Source organism: Acipenser ruthenus, chromosome 23 (assembly GCF_902713425.1).
Source record: "Acipenser ruthenus chromosome 23, fAciRut3.2 maternal haplotype, whole genome shotgun sequence".
Taxonomy (NCBI): domain Eukaryota; kingdom Metazoa; phylum Chordata; class Actinopteri; order Acipenseriformes; family Acipenseridae; genus Acipenser; species Acipenser ruthenus.
Genome location: NC_081211.1, coordinates 25,155,082 through 25,179,176, shown reverse-complemented (window position 1 = coordinate 25,179,176; position 24,095 = coordinate 25,155,082). Strand labels below are relative to the sequence as shown.

At 35.8% G+C, this 24,095-nt stretch overlaps 1 protein-coding gene across 4 annotated transcripts; it reads right to left on the bottom strand.

The window, feature by feature from the left end:
• Nucleotides 1–2,040: 2,040 nt before the first annotated feature.
• LOC117413140 (gamma-aminobutyric acid receptor subunit alpha-1) lies at nt 2,041–23,943 on the bottom strand. 4 transcript variants are annotated; one of them, XM_058996951.1, is made up of 10 exons: nt 23,064–23,943; nt 21,218–21,306; nt 18,142–18,254; nt 16,947–17,014; nt 15,449–15,669; nt 14,826–14,908; nt 14,002–14,145; nt 12,286–12,438; nt 7,505–7,707; nt 2,041–5,935 (listed from the first exon to the last, which is right to left on the bottom strand). In XM_058996951.1, exons 2-10 carry the CDS (start codon nt 21,289–21,291, stop codon nt 5,624–5,626), a joined length of 1,371 nt encoding a protein of 456 aa, XP_058852934.1. In that variant the 5' UTR covers nt 21,292–21,306; nt 23,064–23,943; the 3' UTR covers nt 2,041–5,623. The 4 variants fall into 4 exon arrangements, with proteins under 4 accessions (XP_058852934.1, XP_058852933.1, XP_058852932.1 ...); XM_058996950.1 differs by having other exon boundaries at nt 21,218–21,318; nt 23,292–23,941; XM_058996949.1 differs by having other exon boundaries at nt 21,218–21,318; nt 23,003–23,940.
• Between the last annotated feature and the right edge of the window lie 152 nt (nt 23,944–24,095).

Below are 24,095 nucleotides of genomic sequence, written 5' to 3'. Positions count from 1 at the left end.
CATACTCTACAGTGCCCTTCAACACTCTTTTCACAAATACTGCCACAATACTTTCTGAAGGTCTGTTTGCTCTAACTTGGCAAATATACATTAAGTTCCATGTAATTTTAAAACCATCTCATATCTAAACATATTTTTATTGTTATACTTTACATTGCTAAATGAGAATGCCTAATATATACTGAGGGATGTTTGAGTTTACTGAACATATCTTTTGATATACTCAGTCACTTGATGAACCAGTCCCCTTTGGCAATCCTTTGAAGGCTTTTAAAGTAAAATTATTCAACTTCTTTGTCACAGGAACTACAGAAACAGCAAAGCCATGAGTACACAATTCAAAGTAAAACATTTTCCAAACCCTGACAGCTGCTCATTTAAAATATCTTTGTTCTTTTTTACCACTGGACTTTCGATCAAGTGAAAATCATTCTGAAGTCTTGTCATTTGGAGGCCCGTATGTGTCCATTGAGAATATATCTGTTTATCCACCAATAGATATGAGGCTAGCAAAACAAACAGCCCTGTTACCATAAAGGAAATATGTAGGACTGACAAATATTAGGTATTGCCAGTACCATCCATATCATAGACCTGTTGTATACAGGGGCATCTTTTTAATTGAATAGAAGATACTAAAGCAGTGCAGAATGTATCAGAAGATTCCCAATGAAAACTGAAGCTAGTACACAGGTGGCTCTTACTGGCTAGTCAGTTGCCTTGGAAACAGTTGATGTGAAGAGGTCATTTCTGTTACTTTGCCATCTTCAGACAACAACTACCTACAGTATGCTCTATTTACAGTTGTTTAAATATAGAGTGTCTGTGTGACAGCTAGTACATTATATATATATATATATATATATATATATATATATATATATATATATATATATATATATATATATATTACAGATCCAGTTTCAGTTATTGTTCAGTTAGGGGATGTGTGTGGAATTAAGATCAGTTTCAAACAGTCAAACAGGTCACATATGATTGGTGATTGATCTTTGCTTTGTCTAAAATACCCCATTCAGTCTAGTAGAGTTGCCTTTTCACCAGTAGTCACTGGTAAGGTTAAATTAGTGAAATGACCCATACAGGTCATTCTACAATAAAAACTCATATCTGATCACAGTTCCAAGCTTAGATGAAACCCTTAATGTTTACCAGTCCGTTTGTTGTGCATGTGTCTGCCTGGTTCTAATCTTGTGGCATTAACAGTTGGACTGCCACAGCATTCACTTGCATTAGTCAAGTGTATGAATGTTTACAAATCATGCTTCAATCCCACACCTATGACAAAGCGTGATCACACGTAAAAAAAAATGAAGAAAAAACAAACAAACAAACAAACAAACAAAAAACAGCCCACAGCACAACAGAGCATGTTTTTATGAATTTTCAATGCGTCAGTTTTACTAAATCATATTTACATGTTTACGTCAGAGGAATGTTGACCAGTCATGTAATGCATTTTTAACCTCTCATGTTCATGTGCTCACCCTTATTGTAACATGGATGGATGTCAACCCAAACTCTAACCAGTTATTAGTATAATTTCTCAATGATTGTTTATGCCCCCTCCCCTGGCAAATAGACTAACACTTCAAAATCAAAATTGCAAACAACACTGTGACATCCCTGTTTTCTGGATAGACTTCCGACTTGTAAATGTGTGATATTTTATTGGTCTCTAGTAGTAAAACATGTTTTGTGAAATGCTATTAAAGCTAATGGTAGAACCATACGACAGTTTCAGCATTGTAAGCAATTGCCTGTTTTTATAGTTGCACTGCACTGGAAAGGAGATCTTGGTCTGAATGAGTAATGGTTTCTCAAATGTTAATTAAAAAACAAGGGTAGAACTGGAGTCCACCTTGAAGCCAGGAACAGAGTTACCTAGCTATGCTGTTGATGCCCGATCATTGGGATCAACCAGAACTAGGAACACAACCAAGGTACTAAGTTCTTATGGCTCAAGGCTAGTAAGTAAGTTTGGAACCCCTGATGCTAACAAAAAAAAATGAGTCATTGGTCTTACATTTGGAGAATTTATTAAACATTGTTCAAATTTTAACATTACTTTGAGTCTAATGCAAAAAGCCCCTGCTCCCACAGGGTGCATAAAACAATTACAGAATGTGTAAAATCTTGAAACTATAATATAAGCTATTATTTACTGGAGTTCTGGAAATAGCCTTGTATGTTACATAAAAAGGGCACAACTCTGGAGTGAAGCATGAACACTGACGTACAGACGTATAATAGTAATCAAGAACAATAAAATACGAATCAGTCGTTACCAAGAAGAATAGCTGCTGTCAAATGTACCAAATTTATTCTGGTCATGAACAGCAGAGATATACATAGGCTGGCAAGTCGAAAATATACAGGTTCGCTTATGTGATAACACTTGTGCCTAAGCAATCTGGCTGCTTTGAAATAAAATAATTGAAATTTCTAGCTATATCTCAACTCTGCAATGCAATAAATGTCGTAAGCGATTTCTCCTTTTATTTATTTATTTTACTTTTATTGCCATGTCTCTGCATAACTGAGCAATTAACATTCATTGTCATTTCCCAATGAACCCAAGAGTGACAGCAACTTCTCTATTGAAATATATCATTGCTGAAGGAATACTATTTAATGCTAATAAATACATAGCAAAACAATGTATAGAAGCTAACTAGGATACACAGTCTACAATATATGGTTCATTAAAACACAATGATTAAGAAAAGAACAGAAAAAGTGGTTCAAAGCCGTTCTTGCATAGCACAAACCAAACTACTTTTGTGTAAATTATGCAGCTAATGTGCAAAATGTACCAACAGGTTGATACAAACAATCTTTAAATTTAAATGTTTTATATATATATATATATATATATATATATATATATATATATATATATATATATATATATATATACGCATGATAGTAAATGTTCATACAATAGGTTAAAATTTAAATATCTATACATTTATATTTATACATAATATTTCAAGTGTCTACATCCCAAGTGCAGCTTTTTATGGACTCTATTACTGTAAATTTGCATAAGACACATGAAAAACAATTACTTGTCCATACCGGAAAATGATGTGTCACCTTGACAACTTCCAAGGATGATTACTTCTTACTTCGGATTGGCAGGACCAAATCATGTGATATGGGTCCATTAAAGTTCTAGTGCTGCTTCGACATAGGATGTGACCAGTTCCAGTACATCAAAAATGTGGATCATAGTTACTGAAACTCTTATCAGCATATTTCTAAAGTTTTAAGACCAAGGATATTAGTGTAATCCTTGGATTTCAGCAATGTACATGTCAAAATTATATATAAAGCTGTCATTCTTTGTGGTCAACATAAAGCTGCAGAAAGCCCTTACCATTTAGATAGTGCTACATTAACATAATTTGAAAAGGAAATGCAATAAACAAATCAGCGGAATCTTGAAAATCGTTTTTATCTTTACATTTTTTGAATACTGTCTCTATGGTTTCTGTTGATGTTTTCTGAAAATGGACTGACTGCATGCTATGTAAAAAGAGAAGAAATCATGGTGTGATGGATGTAGTGCTACCCTATTGGTTTAGTTTTTTTTTCCAGACGGTGTCTATTGCAAAGAGGCAATAGATAAATAATTTATCAAAAATGTGCTGTCTTTAGCCCGATTCGCACAGGACTAACAATCACCACATAAACATTTGGTTTTAGAATTTTTACCGACATTGGTGAAATTTAATCCTGTGCGAACCATCCATTTCTTTTTACCCCAGTTCATTTTTTTTTACAGGACATCGGGACCTTCTGTACAATTTCAAACTCAATTTTTTTACTCCTGTGCAAATCAACACTGTCACTGTTATGTTAGAATTGATACAGCATTTCCGGGGCATTTGCCTCAAAGCAACACCAGACTTCACAATAAATCATAATAATATAATATTAAAATTGGTACGATCTGTCCCAAGATTCTACAATTCAGTAAAACACAACGATTGGACATAACCAAATTGGGAATCGGTGGAAAACACAAAACATAATTGGCAACTGGATGCTTTGAACAGTGTATTTGAATGTATGTATGGAAATACATATCACTCAAGGGACGAAATGGTTATTCTAGCCTTTGGGAAAGAAGTTACAATGAAATTAGTTATTTACACCTGGTTCCAGTGCCTTCTCTGGCCACAGCATCACATTTCATTTTGAAATTACCGATTTTTATTGATAAAAACTAATCCACGTCTGGGAGGTTACTAGACATCCTCCGCTTTAGACCAACTCTGAGGACACTGGATTTTTAGTCTTGTGTGAATCATGCTTTAGACTTACAAGGGCATCACAAATTGAAGGCTGTGTAGCTGGTATGCTATAAGACAGGTCCAAAGAGTGGGAGGCAAGTGGAAGTTAATCTGGAAGTCTTGCCTTAAATGGTGCATCAATTCCTAAGTACACTGGAAATGTAAAAAGGCACTGTTCTTCAATCACTGGAACAATGTGTTGTGAATAATTAACAGCACGTAATTGGCAAAATGTGTAGGGTCGCTTTAGCATTTTGGAAGGTCTCATAGAAAGTGGAACCCAATGTAAAGAATAAGAGTGATTTAATTATAAATATAAAATGCATTCCGACATTAAACATTACATTTACATTCTTACTCACCACTCCGCCAGTTTCAAAACATATTTATATATACTGTATATGGTTTTTTTAATCATCATTGGTAACTTTTATAAGCTAGCATTTAGAGGAACACCAACAGCCGCTTGGAAGTAAACCAATAAATACTCCCTCTTTACATATATTGCCTGACCTTCAATGTCATATTTCATACACAGTACTTCAATATAAAATAATAATTATATCTTCTTCTTCTTTCTTGGGTTAAGTTATACTTCTTAATTACAGTGTTTGCAAAGCTTAAACTTAATAATAACATCTGGAACACTGGATACTATTTACAATAAAATACTATAAACATTATGCTTTATGAAGTGTTCTATAATCAAAGTTCTGTAATGTAACCATGTATTGAAATAAAATGTATCCGCTGAGACATCATGTATTTATTGCTATTGCAGAAACCCTATCTTGATTATGTATTACAATTAAATAAAACTGAAATCGTTTCTAAAATGTAATGGTAGAGAATCTGACTTATTTTCAAGGTAGCATTTTGTGATCCAAACCAAAACAGGAAAAAAACAAAAAAAACAAAAACCAGTCCATGCAAATATATCTGATATGTAACAATTTTTACATAAATGTATTTAAGAGTTAATGGTCTAATGCAATAAATAAATAAATACATAAGTAAGATAAAAAAAAAAAAAAAAACATTTGTTAGGCTATGTGCATATGCAGATTAGCATTCTCTTGCGTATATATATTATTGTAGCATAATTAGTAGTAGCACATCCATCCTAATACGTCCCATTTGATTTTAACCACATTGCCAAGAACCTAGGATTAGACTCTCTGCTTTTTAAATTTGGAGGTAAAATCTTAAATTTGTGTATGACATAGAAGCAATGCAGTAATTGGGGACTAGACCATCTCAGAAAAGTTTACACACCTTTGCTCCAAAAAAAAAAACTGATGAAATTAGTGGGGTTGAAATAACCCTTTGATTGCTGGCTCCCTATTTAAATAGGTTGCCCAGTAGACTAAATTAAAGGTTCCAAAGAGCAGAGGGAAGCATATTCTGGACATCCGGTCAATTTTGCTCACACTGTTAAAGGTTTTCTTGGCTTCTGGAGGCTTGGGTTTTGGTTCTCCTTCTTTAGAGTCAGTGGGAGCAGCACTTTTTGCAATGGTTGCCAAACCAGGGTCTCTGGCAATGTTCGGAGCATAGTTTGATGCACTTGCTGTGTACGTGTTGTTTTTCTTGATGAGGGATTCTTTTTTCTTCTTTGGCTAAAATTAAAAATATAAATAAACATGTAAAAAAATGCATCACTGTATTGTATTTGTGTAAATAAATCTGAAACATCTAGAACATGATAACTCCTGATAAGCATTCCTTAATATAGGAAGGCTTTGTGATCGTGCTGGCTTCCATGGCAAACTACTAAATAACGTAGAACATCTGAGGAACAGTATCCCATATGTTTTCTTGACAAGGCCAGTGCATCTCATTAATGCTAAGATAAATGAATGACTCAAAGGCATATTTGCACAGCCTGTTTTAAATATTTCCAACTGGTGTTGAAACTGCCTCTGCTACTGAACAAATGGCAAGGAATGGGGGTGATGGTGGGACTTTTCATTTGTGGCATACTGTTCACCTGCATATCTTTATAGCTATAATGTAACTGCAATTAAGAAGCTCTTTGGGGAACAAATACAAAACAGAATCACTTTTACAGTGAGGCAAAAACAAGCAACTTACAACAACTTTCAACCATAAAAGAACCAAACAAGTGTGGTTGTGGCAGGGCAAAAGCCCTGCTTGTGTAAATAGTGTGTGTGGGAATGTAAGGTCGGCAGGGATGGGGTTAATTGTGTCCCTGCCAACAATCACAAGTGTGGCCATTCCCCAATTAGGTAACTGAGTGCTAATTGGAGAGTGGTCACATGTAAAAAAGGGAGCAAAACCCTTTGTTTGAGAGGAGGGAGTTTGGTGTGTTTTGAACTGTGTTTGTAAGTATAGTGAAGGTGAATGCCTGGCCTATACGTATTCTTGCTTTGTTTAAACCTTTATTTTTCCCCTCATGCCATTTTGTGTGTTTATTTGTGTCTATTAAACGTGAGCAACAGCGCTTCACTGCAGCTCCTGTCTCTGAGTCTCTAATTCTTGCCGGTAACATCTTGGGCCATGACGCTACCTGCCACAGTGGTCACCATAGCAATGGCACTGGTAGTGTTTACATACCACCTTTGATAACACTGCCTTTGTGCGAAGGGTGCAAAATGTGACAACAAAGCCGTGAGCTTTGGAAACTATGTTCCATATTCATGTTGGTGTCTGCCCTGCCAGATGGCCACACAACAACAGTGCAAAAGCTGCCAGACTGCCAGACCAAACAGTTTTTTCACCCACAAAGACAAACATTAACTTTTATTCCTTTGTTCCCTTATGAGGGATTTGTATGAATTGTTAAACAAACACAGCGAAATACTGAAATGCACCTGCAATATTCAGCCTGGGCTGGCAGATATGTGCCTTGAAATCACATCAAAACAAATCTATCTGTACAAGTGTATAGACCATTTAATTTGCGATGCAGAAAGATGACAGCGCCATAGATTATCAGGTCACTATAATCAAACAGTGGCAGGTCCACAGTGTTCCCAGCTCCTAATTAGTCATTTAAGCTCATGTAGCTGGCATGCCAAATTGTACCCTGTAAGAAATAAATTGTACCTCAAATAACCGAACTGTCTAGGTATTGTTTTTTTAAAAGCTAAAAAGAAGTAACAGTCATTTTAATCTTCTATTGGCGCACATGGTTTTATGCAGACCTTTTTTCTTTTTAAAATTACCTTTTCAGGCACAACGCTTTTCCCATCCCAGGCGTAGCCTCTCTTTGTGAAATAATTCACTGTAGCAAACTCAATAAGAGCAGAGAACACAAACGCATAGCAGACTGCAATGAACCAGTCCATGGCTGTGGCATAAGCCACCTTGGGAAGAGAGTTCCTAGCACTGATACTCAGTGTGGTCATGGTAAGCACAGTGGTTACTCCTGTACAAAAAGAAGAACAGATAAAGAACAGGAATCATGAATACACCTCTAGAACATAACATTATGACAACAAACAACTTGAGAGTTCTGGGGAGACCTTGAATTCTTTCACTTAATAGAACTGTGTTTGATTCTAGCATTGTAAGCAGGTGTTTTTTCTCCTTTAAAAGATTTGGTTGCACTTTAAATTACAGGGCATGAATAACTGTACTTACATTATAATAAAAAAAGATGCCATGGAAATGATCTTGTCAACAATATATTTTTATCTGATGTAAGTACATGGTAGCACTTACATGCCGTTATATCTGATATTCTGACAATTTCAAAACAGAGTTAAATATTTTACAAAAAGGGAACAAATACACATGTTGTAAAATGTTTGTCAAATGAGCATACTTCTTAAAGTACAGTATAAACAAAACTATGTTGAGCTTGTGACAAATATTTCAGAAGCATAATGCGTTTTGCTGCTATCGGTTTCCATCTAAAAGTAATTCTTATGTCTGTTTGGCAGCACTGCTGGAGGAACTTCTTGCTATCTACAGGCAATTTTGCATTTTCAGAAATGGTAATGTTATATATAACATGCTGAATGTGACATATGTAACATTCGGAATATTGAATCTATACCAGCGCAATTTGTCAAGGAGTGAAATTTCTTAAAAGGATGAAGCATAAGCTATCGTTATGGTGGCAGCTTAAGCATTAAATCTTGATTAGCTAGAACACTGCTTGCCAAAATACTGCATGCATCCTGGATGCACACATCATGCAGTCTAGGACTCGTTTTGTCAGTAAAAACATTGCTCTGTATTTGAGATAAATTAAAGGTACACTTCTGAGGTGGAGCTTATAGATCAAGAACATTTCAGTTTTCAATGCATTTTGCTATAAATATGCATAAAGTAAGTTGGGTTACCCAAGTGTGATTGGAGCAAGACAATGCAACAGGATGTCCTTAGAAACTAAATCAAACACCCAACTGAGCAAGCAGAGCTGCCTCCTGCCAGCTTTTCAGAGCACTACAGGCTACAGGTAAAATTAAAGCCAGTCAAGCATGAAAAAGCATATGACATGTTTATCAGCATGTCCAGTTCTCCCCACAGATTGAGCCACTGCTGTTCTAACCAATTCAAGACATTCAACTCATACAAATGTGCTCAGGGAATATCTGCAGGGCTGGAGGACTCCAAAATACATTATTTTGATCATTTGAAAAAGGTTTTCAGAATTTAGCAAATCTCTCATTGTTGGAAAACATGGATCGAGAATTGATTAGCAGTTTGCTATGCATGTGGACTGGCAGAGCTATACTGGTGTTCTTTTCTGAAAAGAGACTAATATTGCAGATAGCAGACTGTTTGGTTCAAATTGCATGTACTGCTAACAATTAATAAGAGACCTTGCGTCTACAAGCTTCTTGCCCAACATTGACTGCAAGCTAACAAGATAACAATGCTGTGGACCAGAAGGGGCCGGGCTCTAAGACTTCAGAGAGATCCAAAGAGATAATGCCACTGGAATCAAAGGGTCTCAAGAAGCCAGATGTATGGACCTTTTTGGCACCAGGGGTCTGAAGAATGCACTGAGTTCAGAGGTCGTCACACTAGACTACACACACAGACACACACACACACACACACACACACACACTAAATTAAATATATGGTAACAGGATAATGTGTTGTACCTTTTCTATTGGTTAAATGTCAGAGAAAGAGGAGGTGGACCATCTATACAGAGGGGTATTTAATGTCATGCAAAAGATTGTAAGAACGAGTATTCTGTTTGTCCTGTACCTGGGACCAGACTCCCTGCATATTTCAATAAACCTAACAACTGATTGAAGAAAAGGACTCTGTGCATTTTCTTGAATCTACTTACTCACCATCCTTTTTTGTTTAAGTTACATCACTCATTAAAGCAAAGAATTACAGCCTTGCATTTTGCAAATAATATATATATATATATATATATATATATATATATATATATATATATATATATATATCAGGTACTGACAAACAATTCTGCATTACACCCTTACTCCTTACTTCATGTATAAACATCATGGTTTCTGGTATTAGTACTCATTTAATGTGCTATTCTGTATGGAAGCAAATTCTTTTTTAGTGGGCTCCAAGTGAACTGGCATTGAGAAGCAATTTCTTATTAAGTATTCAAAAAGTGATTACTGCAAGCGGTATTGTTCAACATCTGCTTTACCATGGCTAATTCAGACCCAAATCACTTGCTAGGTAGGTGTTCATGCATCGTGGTAAAATATTGTAGTAAAATAGGCTTATTTCAGTTACAGCGCCAGTCTACCTTTTAAATCAGTGCCAAAGACACCCATTTTTCTATTTGACACAGCTGCTGCTGAAGTTAAAAAAAATGAAAATAATTTCTGAAGTACCTGTAGTGTTTCTGATACGCTGTCAGAGAAAGAGAAAGAAGTGTTTTCGTTCTTTATTTTTTAACTATTCCAGATTCCAGAACATTCCAGAGTTTTGAGGTAGTGAAGCTAGACAGGGATAAACCTACACATGGAGCTACTTCCTGAAGGCAAGTACAGATAGTTATCTGGTCATTTATTCGGTGTAAAGCTGGCATAATAATAAAGCCTGAACATCTATCAACTCAATAGTACTTTATCTGTGTTACAAGTCTTTAATGAAGGGGTTATTGTTTTTCTGCAGTATAATAACATTACTTGTTTATGTTGTTTAGATTACCTATATTAAATGACAGGCAGTTATTACATTTAGTATAGAATGCTAAAGGACATTTATAGATTAAACGGCTCAAGTGTTTTAAGATTGTTTAGACAAGTCATATTTGATTATTCATTTAATATTTTTAGGCAATCAATACTCTGACCTGCAATTATTACTTTCCTTGACGGATCACACGTATATTTGATAAGATCTAACAAATGTTTATAATATAATCAACAAATAAAATAACAACAAATGAAACAGTGGTGCACTGAAAAAAAGGTTATTAAAATAATAGGTTGATTGAACTGTAGAGCAACCTGTCATTCCATTTAAGTGATCGCTAATGATATGGCGATGCATGTAGCAATACGAATGGCAGAAGGTTATCAACAGAGAGCCTTTCCACCCCCATACACCAGCACGTTTTCAGTCTCGCACAAGGGGGCTGCATCCACCGTTCACTGCAGATACAGTTTCTAATCTTCTTTTATTGCCACACACAACAAGGGTCAAACAAAACCTGAATTTGTGAAAATTACTCTTGAGGAACACTCTGAAACAGATGAGAGATCAACAACCTTTAAATGTGGTTAAAACAGATGTTTTCTGATACAATTAGGTCAGGCTGCCCTAGAGGCATCGAATGTTATTGTAATACCACTCTATAGGTAGTCTCAATAGACACAGAAACAGCCACAACAGCAGGACATTACAAAACGTAAAGACCAGGCCATTGTACAAATGGCGTGCTATTTTATATTTGCTTCTGGGCATTATGATGAATCTATTTAAGTGTGCTGAAATCATTAACTGGAAGAATTTCTCAGGCTTCAAAAGTTTTTTCTTGCAATTAAACCAAGGATCTGTCAGATTGCCATGGGGAACAGTTTTCTCAGTGGAGCAAGAAAGAATACATTTCTCTTCGTTCTTTGGATATGTTCTTTGGATATGTTCTTGGGACTGCACTGTGGTTGGGTTTCACCATCATAATCTAATGTTATTTGTCATGTTAAAATAAATTGACATGCACTTAATTATGGTCCACTCAAATTGGCTTGATGGTGGTTTACCTATACCTCCCCAACATTGTTCTAGGCCTTCTGTATCTAATTTGATGTGTGGAGAATTGTGAACATATGAAGCAGCAGACCACCCTGAACTCTAACAGGAATCCACATCTTCTTGGATTATATAATACTGCATTCTATTAATTGCCTGAACTATATAAATCACATATGCATAATAACTATTTAATTGCAGCTAAAGAAAACACAGAAAGTCAAATGGATGACCCCTAGCAATGCTGCCATAAATACCACACTGGACTAATGACCCAAGAAGCCTGCTGAGTTAATAGCAGGAGGCTAGACAGACATTGCATTCGCTTCTTACTGTATTTGTCCTGCGAAATATCACTCATAGTCCTGGTCTCCTCCTGTGGCAGCTGTCCTTTCTCTAGACCCTCACCTATCAATCATACCATTTCCATTGGAGACTAGCATATCCCTTTGATGGGCTGACACACACCGGGAAACTTTCCTTCAATCAACTTCAGTCAAACACAGAATAATTTCAAGTATGTAACAACTTCTTAACGGGCAGTCATGAACACTGAAATGACTTCTTATACCAGTGATGTAGTGTATGCTTGTACATGGGTGCTTTTATTACACAAAAAGAACACATAGTCTACAGTAGACACATGGCACAAGCTTGAGTCTCCAAAAACACAGCCGTTTGAGCCAAGTTTGTCCTATAGCCTCAGCTCAAATCCTAACTTCCTAACTCCTTCATATCCTATTCAAGTAAATGGTGTATGTCCTACAGGAAAATAATAATAAAAAAAGACACTTACCAAATACAGTTCTTGCAGGAACAGATTCTCTGTTGAGCCAAAATGAGACTTGGGATAGAATCACTGTCATTATACAGGGTAAATAGGTCTGAATGACGAAGTAACCAATCTTCCTCTTCAAATGAAAGTGTGTAGTCATGACAACATACTCTCCTGCAAATTAAAACAAGAATATTTTAAAATGACATAGTAGAAGATGCATAGCTGGAAAAAAAAAATCTTACATGGTTTAAGTTAAAAAATTCTATAAAGCTACAATTACTGACTGTCAATAGTGTTGCCATGACAACATTCTTATAAATGGAACAAAAAAGAATTCAAGCCTTAATCCTCGCTATGCCCAATTTTACTTTCCTTGGAGAAAAATTTGAATGTAAAAACAAAACACAAATGCTTGTCGCAAAAGTAGAAAATGAGAACAGGTCTAGCCAGCAGCAGACAATGTTGCAATGATGAAATGTGCCTTCAAGGCTGACTTGCAAACACAGTATTCTTGCAAACACAGGTTCAATTTATTGTTGTACTGATGTGAGCATTAATGGATATCTCTCAAAGAAGCCTGCCATGGAAACCTGGTATGTATGTTTAGCAACAAAGCATTGATTAGCCATTGCGGTATGGTACAACATGCTTCTTCAAGCTCTTTTAAGGGTTAAGCCTAGAAAACCCTGGTCTTGCTCTATGGCTGCTGAGGCAGGGTTCAACTCCATAGATGAAAAGCTGTTGCTGCTTCTGGTACCTAATCACTTTATATGTTTTTGTTTAAACTCGCTTTAATGGTCTTGCCACAAGTGGATCATGTGAACAGCAGCAAAAGGTACCAAGGCTATCTACAGTGTTGTATTTAAAATATTTGCATACCCTGAATAAATATATAAACCGAATGATTCTCAGCACAATAAAAGTGCTATTAGGAATACTGTTAATAGCGGCAATAAGGTAAACTGATTTTAATGTATCTGTTAGTACCTGGGAAAACAAACTGGAGATTCACCAGTTGTTGAATTAGATCATACAACCTGTAAAGCATATGCAATGTACTGCACGTCTAGAAAAATACAGTTTTTAGACTCCCTTTTAAAAGGCAAATGATCCACTCTTAATGTACTATTTTGACTATGTCAGCTATGATAAATTGTGGTACCAAGTCCACGGGGAGCACTGTCTTAATTTGATTTGAGACTGTAGTGATATTTTAACTGTGCAAGGGTACTTTCAACAGTGAAACACACCATGTATAACACAGTATTGCTTTTTGCAACAGCTGCATAGCTTGCACACTAAACAAATACACTGAAAGCCTATCTAGCCACTCAATGCTCATGCACTGAGAATGTCAAGTGCACTTTGTTATGGACTGAACATCTCTTTTATATTGTTACAAAAGCATTATTTGTCTCTGTAGACGCGTGCCACTGAAATAAGGGCATGCAACTTTCAGGAGTGACTCTAAAAGGTTTTTTTATTTTTTATTTTTTACCTTTAGGTTTAATTAAAGCAGTTTGCCACCACCAAGTGTTAAACAGTACTCATACTGAAAATGTTATTCTTCAACAATTCAACATCCTGGAGGTTCCCCAATCAGCTTTCATTAATGATAAATACATTCTGAAAGTTCTGACTAAATGATTGCATAACCATAATGAGTGAAAGCACCAGGAGTCAGTATGAATCGGTGCTATACGGTCTTGAAGAGTAGTTTTTATATTTACATACCTGTGCTGGACTGGACAATCCCAGAGTCGACAGTTTGTCCCAGCAAGTCATACTGGTTAAGTCGTGAACCATCGTCAGCTACAACTACTGACTGTGCTGCACCTCGTGTCCATATGTATACAACCTCTGCACGAGTGTAGGCATCTAATGAAGCAAAGAATAGACATGTATAATGACCCAGATACATACATTACTGACATTACCATTGCTGATTTCATAAGAAATGTAAAACAAGAACAGAGCTATAGTTTACATTGTATTTGTTTTTTAAGTATCAGAGCACTATCACCTGGTAGCCAAGCTTTAAGAGTTAACACTTATATGAGTTGACTGCGGTATTTTACCCTGGTTTTCCATGTTTATCAACATCCTTTACCATGCCTCGCTATTCTTTACAATGCTTACCTATGCGTTCCCTTTCTTTCACTATGCTTTGTTACACTTTGCTATGCTTTTACTATGGTACACTTTTAGAAGGATCACTTCAGTTTATCTGCTTTCTAGATATAATAAAACATAGTAATGAACTGTCTGTGGAGGGATATTCAAGCCTGACATTTCAAAGCACCATTTGTCCAACCTTGATTGGTAGAAAGAGCCTGTTACCGATTGGTGCCAAATACCAACACAAAAATAATAACCTTAACAAAACCCATATGGGGAGATGTACTCCCAAGGCTCAAACCACTGGTTACTGTTAAATATGACAGGAATGGCTCCTATTATAGTATATAAGGGTAAATAGGGGTCACTGTTTAGTCAAGCACATGTTGATACATTGAGAGTAGGATGGGAAATGCAAAATGTATCTGAAATTAACTTACAGCTGCCAAACTTCAGAGGACAGGCATGAGCATCCATAGGGAAGTCTTCCAAATGCATCGGGCATTCTGCCCTCACAGTCAAGCTAGTAAAAAATGTAAGATATATTCATATTCAACATAAGGTGTTCATACCTTCATAACAGAAACATACTGTTAGGTTGAAGCTACAGTAGAAACCAAGTGACACAAATGAAACATGAAACTGTTCCACACTCGACACAAACTACATTTATTTCAGCTTTTAGATGGTGTGATGAGAAATGTATGATGAGAAATTTATCAGGGATGTGTCTGTCTTCCATTTGTCACTGAATTGACATAAATATGTACTGGCAAAGGGAAATAATCTTCCCATAAACATGTTAAAGGATGCTTTATAGCGACCCATTGTGACCTACACGTTAACACTCTTTTGAGGGCTTAAAATAGCATTATATGTATATAATGTATAGGATTGATATCATTAATGTATATATAATCAGAATGCTGTCTGAAACATATTTTAATATTGAGTATATAGCCCTGCTACTGTACTGAAAGGCAAAGTCACAGACACACACCACCCATACAGTTTTCATAATACAGTTTCTACATGTTTCCATTTAAAAAACATTTGATCTCACCGCATTGTGTATAGAAGTGTTCCGTCCTCTGTGATACGCAGCAGTTTATTGGGCATTGTCATGTTATGAGCCACAGATTTTTTCCCGTTGTGAAAGAATGTATCTGGCGTCCAGATTTTGCTGGCCATAAGGTTGTTTAAACGGAGAACTGTCATCGGACCCTTGAATTTTAATCTCTCATCTCTCCAGCTTTGGCGAAAGAAGACATCAATTGTGTATTCCTAGGAAATTGAATTTAAAAAATGTAATCATACCCAATGGTTCATGGTGTACCATACGAACAGGGATAAGGGGCATTCCTGTTTCAAACAACAGTACTTTTGGGCAACCAAAGGCAGTACATTTCTATAGTGCCTTATCGTGTCAAGACATCTCAAGGCACTTTTTACAAAAGAAATCCAATAATTTATGTATACTGCCTGCAGCAGTTGTCTATTGAAAGCAAGTGTGTGTTTTAAGTTTTGACATATTTGGGCAGACAGTTCCTCAGAGATGTTCCACAGAATGGCTAAAATGGCCTCTCAGAGTAGTACGTTTAGCTACTGCTGAGACTAGCGGTGGTCTCCTAGAAATACAGTTTTAGTTTTGATTGTAATCTCATGAATGCTACCTTCTTACATGATCACTACTAGATCCAAACATTCATATCTACTCATCATAGGTTTATTGTTTCCAACACACTCCTACTGCTTTTGGTCTCAGCACTATCCTGCTATTTATACACCTTCTATACAGACCAGAATATCTGTCTTCTTTTTCTACTGCCTATCATTTTAAATTTCAAAATCATCATCATTACATTACACAAATACACATTGTTTCAAGATTATTAACTTCTTGAAAAAAAGTGTTGACCTAATGTTTCTATGTCAATGTGTGTGTGTCATTGTACATTTTTGATCCTGAAGTTAGACTTTGTTGCTTGCTATGTACAAACATTATTATTCCAGAAATAATGTTCCTTGGGTTAGTGCTGACCAACACAGTCTTACAATGTTGAGTTCAAGTTTGCTCCCCTTCCACATTCATACTTCCATGTTCTACATTCTACATTCCATGTTCCACAGAGGTTTTGGGTGTTGATGGCATCAGCTCTATTTATCCATCTATCTATCAACATCATATGCATGCTACATTTCAATTATTTAAATAGATTTATTTTGGGATGCTATTACCCAGATAAACTGGGACAGTAGCAACAAAAACATTATGAAGTTTTGCAAAAAGAATAATAATTACTATATTAATACCATTTACTTTTTATGAATAGGAAAAAAATAGTACTTCATTAAGTCTTGATGAATGAAGCTGTTGAATAAGCATCTCTAACGATGAATAATGTCAATGTTGTCAAAAAATGTAATTTTGTAGTTTAATATTATTTTCATAATCTTTATTAATATCGGTACTAAAAAAAGTGCCACTAGCCTAATAACCACTCCTTACTCATTAAAATATACATTTCGCACATTTTATGAGAAAATGTAAATACACTTACCATGTCATGGTCTGAGACAGGACCAATACTCGTGACAAAGATGTCAGTTTTCACTTCAGTTATGCGCTCTGTTGAAGCAGTAAATTAGGGCAGTGATTGTCAATGAACATTTTTTGTATTATTATTATTATTATTATTTATTTCTTAGCAGACGCCCTTATCCAGGGCGACTTACAATTGTTACAAGATATCACATTATTTTTACATACACTTACCCATTTATACAGTTGGGTTTTTACTGGAGCAATCTAGGTAAAGTACCTTGCTCAAGGGTACAGCAGCAGTGTCCCCCCTCCTGGGATTGAACCCACGACCCACTGGTCAAGAGTCCAGAGCCCTAACCACTATTCCAAACTGCTGCCCTCGATCTAACTACTACTCAGTCTGGCAAAGAATGCATGTAGGTCTGATTTGTCATTACGGACCCATGCTGAATGTTTTTATCATTCATCATTCATAATGTTTCAGCATCACATTTAAATTAGAAATGCAATTTTAAATTAATCTGCACTTACTTAATAGGAAATTCTTCCCATGCATCAATCGTATGGGTAGAGAACAGACAGTATTTAGTGTGCATTGCAACACATCTTCCTTAAGTTTAGTTACGTTTTATGAGTAGCACAGTGATAAACGGATATTTCAATAACAAAGGCACATGTTTTTTCCTGAAAGTTCCCAAATGTACCTGGTAGGGTTTGCAATTAAACAAATCCTCATCTGGTCAAAATCTCAGTTCACATCATCACATTCAGTCTTGCTAACCCTTGAATAATGTAAGTGATTCTTGAATTAAACTCTCCTTCTGTTTAAGTATTTCTCTAGTCAATTAAAACAGCTTTAAAACCCAAGCTGTCCTTCGTTGAATTCCCTTGTCATCGCCGTCTGTAACTGTGATACCTCCCAGCGTGTAAATTCAATAAAACGCAGTAGCAATATTTGCAGTCTGAATCCCTTTCTCACATTAAAATTGACCACAGAATTGATCAGTATATAGATAATGGACACAGGAGTTGTTTTAACATCTTTAAAATATCGCTATTTTCTTCTCTTATAATGTTATCTGAACCTATGGTAATTTTATAAAACAGCCAAATCCAACAATGAATGAATGTGTCTAGCAAGGTAACCCAATGACAGCTATAAAGCTATGCACTGACATCTTTTGCGAAGTAAGCCTATATTATACTCGTACCTCCAAGCCCGGGTCTCAGGCGGTTGTCATATCCATCCAAAAGACTATCCAGGATCCTTGTAAACACTGTGGTGTTGTCCTTTACATCTTCGAGATTGGGTGTCTGCCCATGACTATCATAATAATAGGACAGCAGACAGAGAAAGGAACATACTGAAAATCAATTCAGAATGGTAATTGACCAATACTTTTCTATAACAGGATGTAGAGTAACATAGAATGAGGTAACTATAAGCAATTTAACTAGAAACAGTTTTTTTATGTTATGCCTATAATATTTTAGTATCGGCCTGGCTTTTGGAGTGTAAATTGTTCTGCTGTGGGGGAACAAAAAACATTACAACCAAACTGTGCTTACTGTACAAATAGAAAATTCATATACAATAAGTATATATATATATATGATGAAAACAAATCCATATTATATACACAAATTCCAGATGACCTAGGAAAAACCGCAGTTATTGAAATATGATGAATATATGTATTTCTTATAGCAGAGATTTGTTGTGCATCCAAAGCTTCCAGCTCTTGGCAGAATCATATCTATCTGCAGTCCAATTTTAGTTTAGTTTTTTTTTTGGTGGGGGGGATTAAATGCTAAACAAACGTTCAATGCTAGCAAACAAACTGCCATGCATATCTCTCAAGGAGAAAGGAAGGTCATCACGATTAGGTAAAATGAGCCCGAGAGAGGGCATTCTGCAGTAGAGGTTAGAATAAAAAGAAAGGAGGGAAGAAAGATATGAAGTGAGAAATGATTCATCTAGAGAACCTTCATAGATTACACAACCAATTCTCAATTCCCTTTCAATTATGACAGCATTTTTTGTCCAGCTACACAAAATTATAAAACAAAACAAAAAAATGAAGAGAAATTGCAGTATAAAAACCAAAAGAGAAAAAAAGATATTGAGCTCTAAAGCAAAGCATTTCAGCTCCGAAAAGGAAGAATAGTAATGGCCTTGTAAAATGGGCCATTTGTGTTAACCATTTGAAAGCATTTGAATTTAATATTGTAGCATAAATCACCTACTGTACTTCCTGTGATTACAGATATGGGGTGTGTTTATTACTGTATCTGGTCATTCTCTTTCATTTTATACAGTTTCTGTTATTTGCCAAATGCATCCAGAAAATGCCCTCAGGTAGACCCCACAGGAGGTGAAGGAGAAAGGGTTGCAATAAAAGATTATGTTTAGGAATAAAAAGACCTGATGTCCTACATGGGCCACAGTGAATACATTGCACTTGAATACCAGACTGTGTTTTCCTCATATTTCTTCCTGTGTTTGAGCATCAAAATTAAATTGATTATTCTCAGAGTTTTAAACAAAGTGTTGTGCAGCTTTTTCGTTTGTTTCAATCCACTAACCTTGTGTGTTTTCCTAATGACAACTTGATTGTTTAACAACACCCAACGGTTACAAACAAAACTTGAAACTAAACAACTGACCACCGCTATAAACTTTTACATCTGCAAAGAATAAAATGTCTGAAACATTATATTAAAAATGTACTTGTGTACATTAATTGCTTCCAATAATGCAAGCTTATAGTATATAAAAAAACAGACTTCTCACTGAAACAATAATGAGATCCAGTACAACGTCAATGCAACATTTCTAATTATATTATTTTACTAGTGATACTTTGATGGCAGAACACCAACATTAAAGCTCATGTACTATATATATATATTGGCAAGAAAAAGGGAAGAAATACAAATGTTTATGTAGAAAGGCTACTTCCTTATAATACATTGTGCACCAACTCCATCTACAGGTCATCAAAACAGCAACACTGTGAGCTGCTTCACTGTGTAGATTTCTGTGAACCTCACAGACTCACTAAGGAATTTGTACACAACATTAAGGTCTGAAGCTGAAATATCTCGACTGCAGGGCTTGTCTGACAACAAAATGAATGCATGCTGCAAACACAACCCAAGCAGTTTGATACCCTGTAGTAAGTGTGACATGCAACATTGTCTCCGAAGAGGCAGGCCACATTCATTTAAATTACAATTACAGGATGAAACTTGAGTATTAAAACAATGTAATGGCAGGCCATCTAGATCCTGATTGTATGACGCAGTCAGTCTGGGACAATAATACTGTGCTTAAAATAAAAATGTGTTATACAGTATTGATTTTTTTTTGTTTGTTTGTTTGTTTTTTTTGGGGGGGGGGGTATTTATAACTGTAAAATGCTGGCCTTTCAAGTTAACAAAAAAGTAACTATGCAGCAGTCTACAGTACAAATCCATCACATAATATGCACCTTCTCCATTGTTCACTGGATTTATTAAATGAAATTGCAACAATAGTTGAGGAAACAGAAAAGTGATGTCCTTATTTATGAATATGCAAATGTAGCAGGTGTACTATTTGTTCACAAGGTAGCCAAATTATCAACAGACTTCTTACGCTATGTATTAATACTAAATGCACACGTAAAAATATTTTAATAAACATTACAATCATGTTTAACTGAAGAGACCAGGATCTGTATTGCATGCAAGTCACTGCATTCACAAACACTTTAGTCTTCAGTCATACAACACAAAAAGGTCTGAGCCCTAGGGATCATGCTTGATTTGTGTGAACTATTATACCTCTTTCCAAGCAGGCCTCACTGTGTGTGCAGGTGGTACAATGCAGAATATATGGTGGTAATTAAAAAAAAACAAAAAAACAACAACAATAGAATCATATCTGTACAAAAACGTTTTTAAACCTTTGCCGTTGTTTTCTAAATAATTGTAATTGAATCGCACGTTGCCTCTACATACAACCTAAATACATGGCATTGTAAGCTGTTACTTAATATAACAGTCTATACACTGTCATGATTGCATGCTGGAAAAACAGAATGAATAGTATTAGGAATTGTGTTTTCCACAAAATCTACTTTAATTTAGCTTTATCTGGGACTTTGGGGGGATTAATATCCTCTTGGTAGCCAGACCAAACTGGACAGTGTTTCATTTTGATTCAAACAGATGTGTTCCCATGCAATAAACATAAACTCTACACATACAGTAGGATATAGACGTTCTTAAAAACAAAATTACCTTTTTCCAGAGAGCACATGTAATAACAGCAGACAGGCCCATGTGCAGTGACTGAACATAGCAGCTCTCCCCATGGTAGGCTCTGTTAACTGAAATTTAAACTGTAAGAGAAATATGTTTCACAATACAATATACCAAAAGAGAAACACCCTTCTTTTTATAACAGATGTAGTATGTGGAGATTTTATTTTTTACACATCATATCACTTGGGCAAAAGTTAAGACTTAGAAGAGAGCCTTTCTAACATCAGAACATACCCCATGCTCTAATGCAAACTGATCAACATGGACAGAATTGCAGGTCGCACACTCTCATGAGATACATTAGAATGTATTCTAGTTTCAATTAAAGAATGTACCTTCCTACACTCGTTATTCTTCGCTGCTCTTTGCAAGCTCGTTTGATTTACAGCAGTGTCATAGTTGTATTCCAAAGGACACACTTTATAATCAAACCATGTGCCACTTGCATACACAGCATCTGACTTCAAATCTGTTATCGTTTAGTGTAGATGGTGGCATAAACGAATTAATCATTCCACATGTTTGCTGTACATGTAATACAGCAGCAACGTACGACGCTGTACCCTTCATCATCTGTACAGGTATGTCATTTCACAACAGCAAGCATGCATTTCATCAACCTGCACATAGTCATTACATAGTCATGTATTCATTTATTTTCAGAATTATCTTCTTATGCACTACAGGGTAAATAAAATAAACCCAAGCGTCTGGTCGAGCACGATGCACAGCCTGCATGTGATTATATATCTTGCAAATAACTCATTTAAAATGCCACCTCGCTTGTTACTATACTACTGAGATACATATAGCACGCACTGAGTTGAATACACGAGGACTGGAACAACTAGCAGTCGAAAGGCTTGTGTTCTAGACTGCCGTATGTCCACTTATTATTATTATTATACCATGTTTGTGTAGTTGTTATTTATACCTTAGCCCCTTGAAGTTTTAATATGATAATGATGCATACACTAAACGTATTATTTGCATTTCGTGATGAATAAACATACAGTACGCTAGTTGTCCTTTGACTGTATTTACACCGTTAAGTGTTATTATTGAGAAAACAGTATGAAGATGCTTAGTTTCTCGCCCACAGATGCTCAAATCAATAGAAAAGCCATTATGCCACATTGGCAATACATATGATTAATGTGTTAAAGGCAAATTTATACTGGGTAAACAGCGATTGCATTAGGTGTATTTCTTTTTAAACATAAACTCAATGGTGCTAAAATGAATGTAAATAAAAAAAAATGCAAGCGTCTACCGTTTGAATTCCTTTAGATTTTGATAATGCAGCTTTAAATCACCGTGTCACATACCAGACGTCCTAAGTAATGTTGCACATAGTCTATTTTATAAATACGAAGTTATTAGATAAATTAATCAAACAACGGGCGTATACATGTGACTGTATCTTACCACAATTAATAGCTCTATTAGCTAAATTATAATTTTAAGTAATTAAGCAACTGAACAAAGCGTGGAATTAGAACTGCTGATGCCCGGTCGAAGTAACCCCCACAAAATAACAATATAGCATAAGCAATGGCATATTCAACAATGACACAATCATTTCAAACACCAACTTATTTTTCTCACTTTTTATAAAAACTCCTTTCCGATCAATTTCTGACAGCCCTTTAAAAATTACAACAACAAAAGATCCAACTCAATGCAGTTCAATTACCATTCCCATTTTCTCACTGCAAACTGCTAAAAGCAATGCTAAATCAAAATGACAGGATTACTTACAGTCTTACAGTAATGACCAATAGCCACAAACTGAATCGTTGACTAAAACTTTTACAGATACCTTTCTACACGGTTTCGATGAGAACAATCCTCATAGATCTCTGATCTGCTGGATTTTAGCTGGAGGCTCAAGTCGAGCAGCGGGTGATGATGCTCAGTTTGCGCAGGTCGAGCTCACTATTCCTCGGTCTGGGGAGTTAAACTCTTCCCGGTCTCCGTAAATTGGTCATCTAAACGCAAAATCTACTCGAAATACGGAGATTGCAGCTAAATAAAGCTGTTTCTTTACCTAGACAATAGTAATATGTCCCTGGTAAACCGGATGTGAAATAGGCTGTGACTTCATGCCAAGGAGATTTTATTTTAGAATAGAAGGTGGTACCAATCTCTCATCTAAAGACCAATCCGCCCATTTTTTTAAATGCAGCACAATTTAACTTCCACTGCTGTCGGCTTAATCTCTTTTCACTGGCTGCAAAATCAAATCCTCTTTCATTTTCAACCGGATCTCTCTTTTTTCTGCACTAGTCTGAGCTTTAATGTTTTGCAATCGAAAATAAATAGCACTGTTTTACATTTATAAAATACATATATTTAGCAGCATGAGCTTCCTTTGAAACTAAAATAAAATCTTTAATCAATATTTAATAGTCATCGAAATATGTATGATGCCTTATGCATATTGCAAGAAACGGCATCTCTTTTCAAAGAGACCTGCTTCCCAAGTCAATAAAATCCACATTCTCCTACAACTCGAGATGTGCCGAACCTCTCCAACAATCTGCCTAAATTATACTGTCGCGGTATGCTTACAGCCGAAATAAATGATCAGAATAACGCGACTTCGATTGAAATGCACAACAACATATTAATGCTGGTGTTTATAAATCCAATACTAAACTGGAATGAACGCTGTGGTCTGGTTATACCGCTGCAAAACGGTTTGCTGAAACTGAACATTGCATTATAGTCGATTACGTATTAAAGTTAAACTGCAATTACCGAATCCTAACGATTGCTTACAAACTAAAGGAACTGTGGGACAAGGTTGCACACTATCTAAACAACTGTTATGTTATAGAACACCCACCGA